Source organism: Protomyctophum bolini, assembly GCF_963924005.1.
Source record: "Protomyctophum bolini genome assembly, chromosome: 24".
In the NCBI taxonomy this organism is placed as follows: Eukaryota; Metazoa; Chordata; class Actinopteri; order Myctophiformes; family Myctophidae; genus Protomyctophum; species Protomyctophum bolini.
The window spans coordinates 13409914-13424913 of record NC_137885.1 but is presented as its reverse complement, the minus strand read 5'-3'; the positions used below and the strand labels follow the sequence as shown (position 1 = coordinate 13424913).

The 15000-nt window shown below is 44.7% G+C and overlaps 1 protein-coding gene across 2 annotated transcripts in view; it reads right to left on the bottom strand.

The window, feature by feature from the left end:
• The window catches only part of agap1 (ArfGAP with GTPase domain, ankyrin repeat and PH domain 1), a 267320-nt gene that overhangs the window by 73896 nt on the left and 178424 nt on the right, over window positions 1-15000 (bottom strand). For both annotated transcript variants that reach the window (XM_080758777.1, XM_080758776.1), the window contains exons 7-9: window positions 8434-8561; window positions 4925-5080; window positions 2587-2679 (exon numbers count right to left, since the gene is read on the bottom strand). In XM_080758777.1, coding sequence (XP_080614903.1) covers window positions 2587-2679; window positions 4925-5080; window positions 8434-8561 — 377 coding nt within the window. The remainder of the gene's footprint in view (window positions 1-2586; window positions 2680-4924; window positions 5081-8433; window positions 8562-15000) is intronic.

The window sequence follows — 15000 nt, the reverse complement described above, 5'->3', positions numbered from 1 at the left end:
ACACACGCACGCAGACATGCACGCAGACATGCACGCAGACACATGTAACCGCTTGTAGTCAAACTACGTAAACTCATTGTCAAATCTCTCTCTCTCTCTGTATCAATGTCTCTCTCACGGACACACTCACATGCACGTGCCCATACACACACACACACACTCGGTGTGCCAGCTCGCAGCCAACATGGCGTGCAGTGGGGTGGTAATTAGCAGCTGGTGTAGTAGTGGGACATGTTGCATGCCGTCGAGGGAGCTGTCCTCCAATGGCAGAAACATCACAGCCTACCGGCACAATATTCATCTATCTCCTTATCCTCATCTCATAGGATTATATTCATCAATATTCACTCAATATTCATCTCCTCAGCTCATAGCGCGCCACTCTGCTATTTTTGAAAAATCGTGAAAATGTGGCACAAATCTTTTAATATATATTCTTTCAGAGCGAAACATAGAAACATGGGGTTTTTCAGATAACTGTCAGCATTTAGAAGGCATTTGTAGAATCGTCCTCAGGTCTAAATGGGATAATGGTAATATTCACCTGATGTATTAGAGTTGAAGGTATAAAGTAAATAGAAAATGGACGTACATATTTGACTAAAGCACAGTGTTCGAGTAAACATACTTAGTTACCCCCCACAGTCCTCAACGAGGCCTAAATCAAAGCTGCTAGTTTGTTCATTAGCAGATTATTAAACGAGGCCGTGCTGCTGTTACATGAGAGCCGCCGCGCGGCGATTAGCGCCACACACTTAATTGCCCGATTTCCTTGTGCATGAGACCCCCCCAGACGCTCCCACCACTGAGGGGGGGCAGGGGGGGGGGGGTCTTGTGTTTCACCACAAACTGCAAGCCAAGTTCCTTGTATGTACAAAACCTATTCCAAAAAACATGTAGGAGGTTTTAAATGTAGCTGTAAATACAGAGATACAGGGATTCTCCCTGACATCACAGTGGGGGGGGGGGGGGGGGGGGGGGTAGGGGGTTCCTGAGAGGTTGGCAGCTTTCAGAACACATCCTCCATTTTGTCCATTCCGTTTCCTCCTCTAGCGCACAGAGACACTCAGACACAGACACACACACACACACACACAGCACGGCATGGCATCGGAAAGAAGCAAAAAAACAGGCAACAAAATAACAAGGAAAAGGGCCGATCTACAAGCTATACACAACGTGATGCACATGCAGCAAGAGACGGGAACGTAGGTCTTGCAGATCGGCTACTTTACTACAGTACGTGGCATCAGGCACGCGACTGAGCTAAACATCTGACGTGACAATGTCTATTACAATTATATATACAGACATTGGCCGTTGTAAGTATAGGAATACAAGTCACACACACACACACACACACACACACACACACAAGACCGAGAGGTCCATATGCCAGTCGGCAGCGCCCGCACTTCATTAGGGCCCCTCGACCGTCTCCCCAGCGTCCACTCTCTCTCTCTCTCTCTCTTTGGAGAGAGAGAGAGAGAGAGAGATCCCTACCCACTCCTTAGCTTAATGATCTCATTTCAATCCAAGGGAGAGGCCCCCCATCTAATTGATGTCAAGTGTGCCGCGTTCACTCTTAATCAAGGCACGACGAATCAGAGAGAGAGAGAGAGAGAGAGAGAGAGAGAGAGATGTCAGCTGATCACAGGCCTGCTGTTCAGTGCCAGCTCGGCTATTGGACCCTCATTATATCTCCCAGCCTGGCCAGGTGGCCCCTCCCCTCCTTCCACTGTGTTCATGTATCCGTATTAACTCTGAACAATGTACACGTGTAAGCTAACCGTTGTACATATCGCCATATTTTCACTTGCAGATCTACAAGCTTGTGGGTCGTCTGCCACTTTTTCAATTTGAATCTTGAAAAGGTTTCCACCCCCAACAGCGACGATGTGTAAATGAAAGGCTACTGTACAGGGAATCTGTGTTCATATTAGATGTGGACAAAACCTAACTCCATTGGACCCTCAAAATGTCCAAAACTCCACCACCTCTCCCCCTGTCATGGAAGTAATTGACAATTGCTTTGTTTTAAAAACATAAGGTTTTCTTAATTTCCTGAAAAATGTATATTTTTCATTTCCTGAAAAATGAACATTTTGGAGTTATGAGGTTTCCTCCCGACAGCAGAGATACTGTAAGACAAATTAACAAAACTAAATTAAATCGAGGGGGGGGGGGGGGATGAATTGGAAGGTTTTTATTGTACTGTAAATAACTTTATAATGCTACTGACATTTGTGCGCAACACTATTGAAAACAAAGTATTGCTTTGTGGGTTTGAGCTGACAGGCCCTATTTGATGTCAATCATTCAAAGTCAACGTAATTCAATTGGCAGATGTCAAAAAATTGTTACATTTTATAATAATTTAAATGATATATTTTTAGGGGCATGTCATGTGATCTACTGGTAGATCACGATCTACCTTTTGGGCACCCCTGGTTCTATAATGCTCTGCTGACGAATCCAATACCGTAAACAAAGTCCCCAGGACTTACTTGGTGGACGTGTTTCTTTTTACTGTACGGTTTTACAGTGCCTCTTTTGAGGAATAAAAGCATTCAATCAGTCCCGTACCTGTTTAATTGGGATGGCGCGGCCGCTCCCGATGCTGTCCGTCCGACCCTCCAGGCCCTTCTTGTCCTTGTCGGGTTCGCTGGCCTTCCTCGACTGCGGAAAGAAAGACAGACGGCGCGTTTAATGACCCTGAACAAGATACCAGGCAGCTACGGAAACGCTTAACTACCAAGAGGACATTGCATGAATTGTAATTATGCTACTTTAAATACTACTATGTGTCTTAGTCATAAAGAAATAGCAGGTGCACAAGCTCACTGTGCTTGTGGATCTGCTATTTTTTGAATAGCCAACGTGTAAAGTGTAAGTGATTGCGATTGTGATGCTACGTCAACAAATTATACAAAAGAAATCGCACCGGTGCAAACTGAGCAGAGCAACTATACTTGTATTGTTATAGTTACTGTGGGTGTGTGTGTGTGTGTGTGGTTAGATTGTACTCAGACAGAGGGACATAGGGATATACATACAGACGTACACGCATAGCTGTAAATAAAAAGCCTAAAACGTTTAGGCAGAAGGGGTAAGACGAGATAAGGCCCTTGCTGGTATAGAAATGTGACGGAGGTTTATGTGGATGAAGTGTGTGATGAAACAACCCCATCTCACACGAATACGGCGAAATAGCACGCAATTGCAATTCCGTACACATTACCCAACTACCGCTTTGACCGCGACCGGAGGCGTGACTTTCACTAGCACGGAAGTGCTATTTCACTGTGTTGTGGGAGGCGTGGGTGAGTTCGGGTTTGCAATTCTGTCAACATCGGGTTACAACTCGGGACGGGGCTGAGTCGGCTCTACCGAACTTCGCAACGCTCGACGCGGCAACGCGGTGGCGTCTCCCGTGGCTCAAGCGGGGTAGAGACGGCGCCCCTCCGTCATCGTCTATGGGGAGGATTTCAGTGTCATATGGGACCAGATTTGACTGAGAGCCTGCAATTTTAATTTTTTCAAAATGTCACAGGCTTCATATACTAGAGCATGTCTGAAATAGGTGTCAGAGCTGAAATTGACATGTACATATGAAATAAATGCTTAAACATATCTAGGTGTAATGTTCAGAGTCCACAGAAGTGAACCTTTCAAGCCTGTTTTCTCAACTCGCTGTTTCTCTTGCAAGACATTACTCTATAAGGCACATCTCCAAAACTGGTGGGTCAAACTGAACAACCAATGTCAATTTGAAGTTATGATTCCCTGCTTTCAAATGACATGAAAAAAAAATCCAATGGTAGTCCCTCAGTCAAATTTGGTCAGATATGTAGGGGTTTTGGGGTGTTCTAGCTAGGCGCATACTGTATAGTATGTACACAATTGCAATCCTGTGCTATTTCACCGTGTTTTAACCCATTCTGGACGGCAACCCGTTTTGGTGTTTTAACTAAGCATTATGTTATAGAGCTCTGACGCCAATACAGGGCGCCAATACACAGGTTCATGTATTTTTTTATTTGCTTTGTAATCCCCATAGGGCGATTTTAGGTCGCTTCATATAAGAACTGTGTTTGAAAAATAAACCGACCACCCCGGCCTTTCTGTCAGGGGAGTGGCTGTGCATCGTTAATGATGTCCATTCATATTTGATACAGCCAGTTTCTGGAGAAAATGGAATTAATGTGGCCGCAAAAGCCTTGAAACTACATATGAAGGCAATGCCGCTGCTAATATATCACATCACGCCCAGCTGTCAACACGTTGCGTTCCTGAGATTCCTTGTTGACGTAAGCTCAGCTGGTGGTGACTCCACTCGTACTAACCACGAAACATTAAATATCAATAAAATAAAAATAAAAATAAACGTAATTAACATTCAGATTCTGTTGTGCAGAATTCAGCAACCCCGCCTACCCGGAAATGTAGTCTCTGGGTTATTTGACTCGTTTATAACGCTTATTTTTTTACTCTTTGGGTATATTTGTACATTTCAGTCGATGCTTCATATCCATATGTGTGAAAAGGCCGGGGTGATCGGTTTATTTTTCAAACACAGTTCTTATATGAGGCGATCTAAAATCCCCCTATGGAGATTACAATGCAAATAAAAAGTACACAAACCTGTGGACTGACGCCCTCTAGTGACAGTGATGTCAGGACTTCGGTGCGCTATACTTTAGCTATTGAAAAATAGCAGGTCTGCTATTTTTGAAAAATCGTAAAAATGCGGCACAAATCTTTTAATATATATTCTTTCAGAAGACTTTTTTTTCCCCCTTTTTTTTTGACGTCAGGTCAAAATGGGTTAAGGTGAGACTATAGGCACAGGATGAAAACTATTATGCATGCGTGTGCACACGTGTGTGTGTGCGTGGCGCTGCGTGCGTGTGGTTGCACTGACAGTGAAGAGGTTGGAGCGGCGCTTGGACTGCTTGCGGACGGGCGTGGGCGTGTTGGTGGTCTGGGGCACGTCGATGCGCAGCTCCTTCTGACTGGTGCTGGGGGTCGACGGCACCGACGACGAGTAGTCACTCAGGCTGCCGCCGCCGTTACTGGTCTGTGGGAGCGGGCCAGCGCACGCACGCGCACACACACACACACACACACACACACACACACACACACACAGGTGCACACACGGGCGCACACACGGGCGCACACACACACACACACACACACACACACACACACACACAGGTGCATGCACACACGGGCGCACACACACACACGGGCGCACACAAACGCACAGTGAAATGTCAATTTAAAAAGAGAACGAATTGACCGATGTCGATAGCAATCTGCAGTGTTTCTCGCCCCCTAAAATGTAATCGAAAAAAACAAAAAAGGTTTTGTAAAATCTGAATTCACAATCGTACATTTTGAGAATGTGTTTGTTAATTTTTAGGACGGCTTGGAAACTGTGCTCGGTGCACATGAAGGAATGGAACTACTTGCTTCTTTAGTCAGTATAATTTACCATATTGTTGGTTTCCGGGTTATATTATTCCATGGTTTGGGCAATCTCAATAATAATCATTTTTTTTAGTTTTTAGTTTTCCAATGCCAATAAAGTGTGAACTCTGAAAACAGTTAAACTTCTAAGCATCTGCTGTACTTAATAGGCAGTGTTCTGGTCCCGGGGGGGAGAACTAGATGGTGGAAGTATTTTAAATGAAATAAGTTTATTATTTACTTTATAATACGTTTTGTCCCGTGTCCGTGGAGGGGAATTTTAAGTTAAGAGACTGGGAGCATATCGTCCATTTTGGATATAACAAAAGGAAAGGAGACAAAATACATTTTGTGAGTTTGAAATTCTTGCTTGGGGCAGACAGCTGACCGCACACCGGACCCACAGAAAGGTAATGTGGTCTGCTTCATTCATCTCACAAAGTTAAGAAACATATTCACTGGTTTAATCACATTGAAAGTGGCTCGAGCACTCATTGAGTTGGGAAGAGAGAGAGAGAGAGGCTGTGTTTGTGTGTGTGTGTGTTAGTGTTGTATCGGTGCCGCGTGCGTGCGTGCATGTGTGTGTGCCTTGCAAGTTGCTTGCATCTTTATTCCATTTTGGTCGGTGCCGCTTGCGCCAGTTGCTCGTGCGTGTGTGAGTGAGTGTGTGTTTGATTCGTCTCGGTGCTTGTGTGTGTGATTGTCTGTGATTCGTCTCGGCGCTTGTGTGTGTGTGTGTCTGTGCTCTTGTGTGTCTGCGTGCGTGCATGCGTACTGTCATTATTAATGACAGTATAAGAGCAGCTATCTAGTACATATAAATACAAACAATGTTCAGTAGAGTCTGGAGTGTTTGTTGTGGGCATGCACTTCTGTTGTTGTGGAGCACTTGCTGTAACAAAGTATAGGCCTGTAGTAGTGTCATTGCTATACTTTGATATCTGGGATATGATGCTATTGCTGCAGGTTGAACTAGTAGCATAGAGTATAATGGATGTCTTATAGCCCCCCCACACAAAATCACTGCCAGCCGCCACTCCATTACGATGGCATCAACGCCCACCGAAATACATTTTGTTTTCCGTCTAAAATCAATAAATGATATTTAGTCGACTAAAACTAGACTAACACCAGGTTCCAGGTGGCTAAAATGTGACACTAAATGAAAACAATTGAAGAGACTATGACTAAAACTAAAATCAAAATGTGCCGCCAAGAACAACACTGTGTCTCGCTCACCACCACCACCACCACCATCATCAGTCAATGCATCCAGCCATTGATCACAGTTCGTTTAGCTGCATGAACTATGACTTCACTCTCCCTTTTCTAATCGCCTCTCCCACTCCTAATCAGCCCCCCCCCCCCCAATGCGTGCCGATACTCGCCATCTATAACCGGGTGGGGGGGGTCGGTCCGGTGGTCCCAGACAGACATGACAGTAATCAGCCCAGCTTAAAGACAAGGCGCGCATTGGGAGAGGGAGGAGACTTTTTTATTTTTTTCTCCGAGGCGGTGGGAAGATAAACCGGGCTCTCTGGGGGGGGGGGGGGGGGGGGGACGCCAGCACCACCCTTTACGGACAAGCTGAATGATGCGTTTTTAATGAGAAATCCATGTGGGATTGAGTGGTGTGGATCGAACCACAGAGGGAGGGTGGGGGGGGGGAGGGGAGGCTGCTTAATCGTTGCTTGTGTGTGTGTGTGTGTGTGTGTGTGTGTGTGTGTGTGTGCTCGCGCATGCATACGTGCATGCACTGTGTGACCATTTGCATTTTTCACCTGCTGCTTGTGTCCACTGTCGGTATCACAGGTAGGTCATTAATGACTGCAATCGAATCATGTGTTTAATAACGTTGTGATTGTTTGTGTATGAACTGCTTGTGCATACACTGTATCTGTCAGTGTCGATGCGTGTGTGTGTGTGTGTGTGTGTGTGTGTGTGTGTGTGTGTGTGTGTGTGTGTGTGTGTGCGTGCGTGCGTGCGTGCGCATGCGTGCATTTGTTTCATTAGCTTAGGGTTTCACTCAAGGAATGATGTGTGAGCTTCCCCGAAAGGATGATTACGTTTTGGGTAAAAAAGTTCAAAAGGGGTCAAGATTACCTAATAATCATCAAGATCAGTCAAATCTCAGGAAGAACACAATACTTTATTGGTGACAGATCGCCAGAAAAGCACCCGGACATTTATAAAATCCAATAAAAGTTTGTACTGTTTCTCATGTTTTGTGTTCTGTTTGTTTTGTGTTACGTTTTTTTGTGGCTTTCGCCTTTATTTTATTACATTTTTTTTATAGAGGGATAGACAGTAGACTGACAGGAGACGGCAGTAAAGGCCGCCAGCATTGGGAGTCCAACCCGCGGCACACTGCCAGACTTGGACTACTTTACAACGTTCAGCAGCGTTCCAACTTCTTATGGGAATCAGTTTGAACGGAAAGAAAAAAATATTGCATCATAAACTGTTTTAATTGGGATATGTCTATGATTTATTCATGTAGCTGCATTTTCGTGACCATTAAAAAAAAGCAAAAGCCATTTTTCTGTCTGTCTGTGGACACTTGTCAACAGATGGTCAGACCGTACTGTACATATATCAGTATGGTTCCATTTGTTGTACCCTCAGAGTAACAGACCTGTAAGGGGCCAATGTTGGTTCCTAACTACCAACCACTTAGCTGAGAACCCTCTTCAAGGGCCGCGTTAGGGCGTACATTTACAAATAATAAATAATACCATAATAACAATACCAAAAGATAGGAGAGGAGATTAGAGATTAGAAAATAATTTGCCTATGGGAGTCTTCTCTGAAGCCGAGGAAGGCAAAATATTAAAGAACAGTGGTTTCTAAAGAAACCTTTCCGTTTCTGCCCGACAACAGCGATATATATATATATATATATACATGTGTATTCATGCATGTGTGTGTGTGTGTGCGTGTGTGTGTGTGCATGCTCACCTGGCTTATGTGCACGGCAGAGACCTGCGTGGAGCAGACCGAGGAGTGGCTGGGGGAGTTGGGCAGAGATTTGCACGGACCAATGGACAGCTGCTGCTTCTTCCTGGTGGCCACGATCTTCTGAGCAACTGTACACGCGCGCACACACACACACACACACACACACACACACACACACACACACACACACACACACACACAGGAGAGAGAGAGAGTGTCCATTAGTTCTCATAATGCTCAGCTTGGCCGCCCCATTGGTCACATCATTCCGCTATTCATCTGACATGCGTGCGCGCACAGGGGACACGCGTGTGGCCGTGCACACACACACACACACACACTTTACCATGGATCCATCAGCTGGCACCTAACAGCTACAGTGATTATTCTACCGTTATCACACACGAGAGAGAGAGAGAGAGAGAGAGAGAGAGAGAGAGACAGAGAGAGAGAGAGAGAGAGAGAGCGGTCTCCTCCCCTCGTGGACAGGGATCGGGTCAAAGAGCAGAAAGGACGGCGTCAATCAATGAGGACACCAATGAACTGCATTGATCTTCCCGGCCACGCCCCTCGGCCCCGCCCCTCTCTCTCTGAAACCTCCACCAGTCTCAGTCAGACGTCGAGGGGGTCTTTCCTGACTGTATCATGAAGATCTGTGTGTATTAAAGCCATTAGTAGCTGACCGAGGCCGATTCTAAGAATCTCTTCTAACAGTTTTCTGATTCCATGTCAGTGATTCTCAAACTATTTCATGTCAAGGACCCCTAGAATTAAATGTATTTGGCCCGCCGAACCCCATCTGCAGATATGTTGTTCCAGGAACGCCCCCAGAAGCAGAGATTTGAGTTAAAAACGTTCTGAAAGATTATACATTCAAAGATTTGCGCCACATTTTCACGATAAAATAAATACATAGCGGACCTACACGTTCTTAGCACGGCACTCGGTGCCGCGCTATGAGCTTGCAGATCTGCAATTTATCAGCTAAAGCATAACATAATGCTTAAAACACCAAAAGGGGTAACTTCCTAGCCCAGAATGGGTTAAACCCATTAGTAGCTGACCGAGGACGATTCCACAAATGTCTTCTAAATCCTAAGCGTTTTCTTCCGATAAACTCATGTTGGTATATCAGTGGTGCTCAAACTGTCTCATGTCAAGGAGCCCACACACGTTGGGGAAGTGTTTGGCCCACGGATCCACGTCTCCAAAATATGTTGTTCCAGGGACCTCCAGAAGCAAAGATTTTACTTAAAACTGTTCACTTTAGGAAATATATATACGAAGTGACACGCTGAGCTTGTTTAAGGATTACTTTCATGGTCATTCTGTCCTGGCTTTAATGCACGTATGACTGTCTCTAGTGTATGAAATATAGAGTGATCACAGTCGCTCTGTTAATTCTCAGCCTACAAGACAGCCGGCCATCTCCCCCCTGCTCTCTCTCTCTCTCTCTCTCTCTCTCTCTCTCTTTCTCTCTTTCTCAGGCTCGGCCCCGTCATAAATCTGATCAAAGGGGAGACATTTCCATTAGGATAAATGGCAGGCCTCTCACAGGAGAAGCAAGATTGATGGACAAAAGGTAAATCGTATTAGCTGTGCAGTTTAAATATTTAACACTGGCTTATCATAACTGTTCTTAACACTTAAAAGTAATATACAGCCCTGGTCAGCACTGTATATATTTTTTTTTCTTTTTGTGTGTGTGTGTGTGTGTGTGTGTGTGTGTGTGTGTGTGTGGTGGGCATGCATCATTGAGGCTATAGAACCGCTGGGGCCCGGTCTGTCATTGGACACCTTCCGTCCAATTGCCGGCCGCCAGTGTGGCCATGTGAGCCAATCAGCTGAGCAGACAGCAAGATGGCAAAATGAGTACGGAATCTGGATAGGTTTTTAATAGTACTCGCATTAATGGAAAATGGAAAAAAGAAGTATAGGCCTATACATTTTTCCTTTAAAAGAAAAAAATCTCTAAATTCCTCCCCGAAAAGGCCTCTGCCCGGGCTCTGGACACGGCCCCTGCCCTGTCCATATATTGGAGCTGGCCTGTTCTGACATTATTCTGACGTCTGCATATACTCCATATTTGGCCATGCCTGACAAAGAACTCCATATATGGGCATAAAAAGAGAAGCAGACATACTGTAATATATGGGTGGGGCATTCATTTTCAACTTGCATCGTTCCAAGTAGGCCAGTGCCCCAATGGGTACCGCTAAAAAAACACTTTATTTATTTATTTTCTATAATAAGTTTGACCGTAGCATTCTTTTTCCTCTTCTAGTTAACAGTAAAAACAGTGTAACCCCCCCCCCATACTGTAGTATGTTTTTGTTTTTTTTGTGACTTGGGTCTCTAACCAGAGAGTGGTATGGAGGCGTGGCACTGCCCTTGGCGCTGGTGCCCCTCTCTCACCTGGAGGTAAATGTTTATGACTGACTCCTCATTAACGAAGCCCAGGGCTTTAACGAGCCCAATTAATCCATTCTGGACGGGAACACCCTTTTTGGTGTTTTAAGCACTATGTTCTACTTTAGCTATTGGAAAGTAGCAGATCTACAAGCTCGTAGCACGGCACCGAGTGTCGCGCTACAAGCTTGTAGATCTGCAAAAAAAAATATATCGTGAAAATGTGTCGCAAATCTTGAATAATTATTTTAACTCAAATCTTTGCTTTCCGAGGAGTCCCTGGAACAACATATTTTCAGATGGGGGTCGGCGGCCAATTACATATCATTTTTTTGGGGGGTCCTTGACATGAAAAAGCTTGAGAACTACTGACATAGAAACATGAGGTTTTTCAGAAAACTGTCAGGATTTAGAAGACATTTGTAGAATCGTCCTCAGGTCTAAATGGGTTAAAACAATGACTTCATCTTCGGACCACATGAAACGCACGCTGTTTATTGGGACCGAGATAATGGAGTTCTGGAGCCTGTGTGGCCGCGGGACACGCTCCGTCCACACGCCGTTAACTCTCTCCTGGCTTTACTTCACGTAGAGCCTGGATCAAAGTTTGACTCTCTTGCACTTAACGCCAGTGATAGCTAGGCTCTAAATGCACACTTTGCACAGCAGCCATATTGGACAAAAACTGGGGCCTCTTCCTTACTTCAGTCACAGGTTTTACCACTTGTACTAATTAATACTCAACAGTATAGGGCTTTAAGCAACTAGTCGACTATTCAACTAGTCGACTGGCCTGTGTGTTAGGCTGTGCAACAGTGACACTTGGTGAACAAACGCTATTTTCGTGCTCGGACACAGCCAGGGACACAGCCACACACATAGCTGTCTATAGGAGTGGTTGCACCACTCAAAAATCACTAGAAGAATGGGGATGTCCCGATCACGATTTTTTTGCTCCTGATCAGATTACAATCATTTGAAAATGACATGATCGGCCGCGATTTCCGATCACCCGATTCGATCGGGACAACCCTAGTTCCATTTGCACACTCTAAGAGTTATGTGAGCTTTTATATCGTCTATTTTTTGCAGCTATTTTGTGGCACTATAGATTTAACCCATTTAGGCCTGACATCGAAATTGAAAAAACATCTTCTAAATGCTGACAGTTTTCTGAAATACCTGTTTCTATATCAGTGGTGCTCAATATTTCATGTCAAGGACCCCAAAAAAGATATGCAATTGGCCGCCCCCATCTGAAAATATGTTGTTCCAGGGACTTCCCCAGAAGCAAAGATTTGCTTCGCTCTGAAAGAATATATATTCAAAGATTTCACGATTTTTCTAAAATAGCAGATCTACAAGCTCGTATGAGCTTGTGGATCTGCTACTTTTCAATAGCTAAAGTATAACATCATGCTTGAAACACCAAAAGGGGTTCCCGCCCAAAATGGGTAAAAATAAAACATACCAAAGTAAGAAATATTAGAGATACAGGGTTTATGCCCGACCACAACTCAACTCATCTGGACTCCACATGCTAAGTGGTGATCATTTCATCTCACCAACTGTAAAATCTCACTGCATAGTTAGTGGTTTAATTAGAGATGTGTCTAATGGGAGCTACCATTAGTGATGGTGGTTAAACTGCAACCACCCAATGACCTGCGGCACTATTAGCGCGGGTAGCCAGCATGCAAACAGTCAGAGGGATGCTTCCTCTTGGTCAATGGCATTTATGTCACTTAAAGGGTCATTAAGAACAGTACTGCAGTACGGAGGAGAAGAGAAGAGGAGAGGAGAGGAGAGGAGAAGAGAAGAGAAGAGAAGAGAAGAGAAGAGAAGAGAAGAGAAGAGAGCAAATTGAGGCCAAATGGAGGAAGACAGTTAACCTTTTCCGATGTGACACCCTGCCGACAGTAGGCAGAGGAGAGAGATGGGGGGGGGGGGGGGGGTGAAGCGAGGCCAGAAACAAAGACAAAACAATGACAAAAACACCAAGGATCAGAACTTGACCATAATTATCAAAACGCATGAAATCATGCCGTAGAATCCTTACTATGAGACAGAAACGTGTGTGTGTGTGTGCAAGTGTGCGTGCGTGTGTGTTCTATTGAGTTTCTTACACTGCTGTCGCCTTCCGTTAGTATCATTAATATAAACTAATGACCGTAGGATGGGAAGGGGAGAGGAGAGAGGGGAGAGGAGACCAGAGAGGAGAGGAGAGGACGTGCCGGTGGGGGATTGTGTGAAAAGGTCAACGGTGTACCTCACTAACTGGACACTAATTAATCTTTTAACATTTCCTAGCGTTGCTCAACCAGTGGCTCGTGACCCGACGGTGATCCACCGAGACGACCTGAAAGGGTCACGGATGACCCGAAGAGGTGGAACGTGTTGTGACCACAATATTTGTGAACTACTCGAAATCACAGTTCGGCTACGGAGACACTTCAGAGAGAGACACACTTCGGTCATGACGGTGTACAAGAGGATAGTGAGGAATACTATCTGGCATGCATTAGCCTGATCTCACTCTGAAATGAAGTCCTCCACATTTTATCCCCAGTGACAGGACAGTGTGTGTGTGTGTGTGTGTGTGTGTGTGTGTGTGTGTGTGTGTGTGTGTGCGTGCGTGCGTCCATCTCTCTGCCTTGCTGCGCGGCGTGACGCCTCCAGGCCTGTGCGTGACGCTGATGCTTGGTGACAGCACCTCAGATTTGTAATCAAAACAATCACTGGCTAATTTGTCTTAATAACCCGCACGGCCCTCGAGTCGTGCCAAGGAAGGACACCCCAGTGACAACAACACACGGAATGTGCGTGGGGAGGAATCAATTGAATTGGCACAAAAAAAAGACTGCACCAGAAAATAACTTTCGTTAAAAAAAACAATTAACACAACTCAAAGGGCCACTGCACCCCTTTCGCAACCAGATCCTATATTTGAATGATGTTTGGGGGACAAAAAACACTTTCCTGGTGTTTGTATATTGGGTAATTTGTGTTATTGAGATATTTCAGTATTTCAAAGTGTCCATGGACTCCATGATGTCATGGACACTGGGCTCACTTACTTCTTGGACTTACTTCCTACACAACAGAGACAAAGAGTTAATTCTTATAATTGTCACGGACAGAAGAGGAGTTACAAATTATTCCTGGGGGCCCAAGGCCGCACTGCAGCCCCCCACAGAGATGACGTCACTGCTACACAAAGCTCACAACTCATGGGGCTATAATTTGGCCGAATGTTCACCCCGAGAATATAGGGCCTGCTAATGCTACAGGGTTCGCGGTGGCTAAATGACTTAACTTTAATATTAATGTTTTGTGATTTAATGAGCGGCTCCTCGTCGGCATTAATTATTTAATGTATTAATTGCGGCTAATGTGTGACTCAAGGATGGTCTAGTTAGTTAGGTATCAGTGCTTCTGATATCGCAACGGGCACCGTGTGATGTTACATCTGATAAGTGATAACACACTGTGTGATGTTACATCTGATAACACACTGTGTGATGTTACATCTGATAAGTGATAACACACTGTGATATGTTACATCTGATAACACACTGTGTGATGTTACATCTGATAACACACTGTGTGATGTTACATCTGATAACACACTGTGTGATGTTACATCTGATAACACAACGGGCACCATGTGATGTTACATCTGATAACACACTGTGTGATGTTACATCTGATAACACAACGGGCACCATGTGATGTTACATCTGTCACACAACGGGCACCATGTGATGTTACATCTGATAACACACTGTGTGATGTTACATCTGATAACACACTGTGTGATGTTACATCTGATAACACACTGTGTGATGTTACATCTGATAACACACTGTGTGATGTTACATCTGATAACACACTGTGTGATGTTACATCTGATAACACACTGTGTGATGTTACATCTGATAACACACTGTGTGATGTTACATCTGATAACACACTGTGTGATGTTACATCTGATAACACACTGTGTGATGTTACATCTGATAACACACTGTGTGATGTTACATCTGATAACACACTGTGTGATGTTACATCTGATAACACACTGTGTGATGTTACATCTGATAACACACTGTGTGATGTTACATCTGATAACACAACGGGCACCATGTGATGTTACAT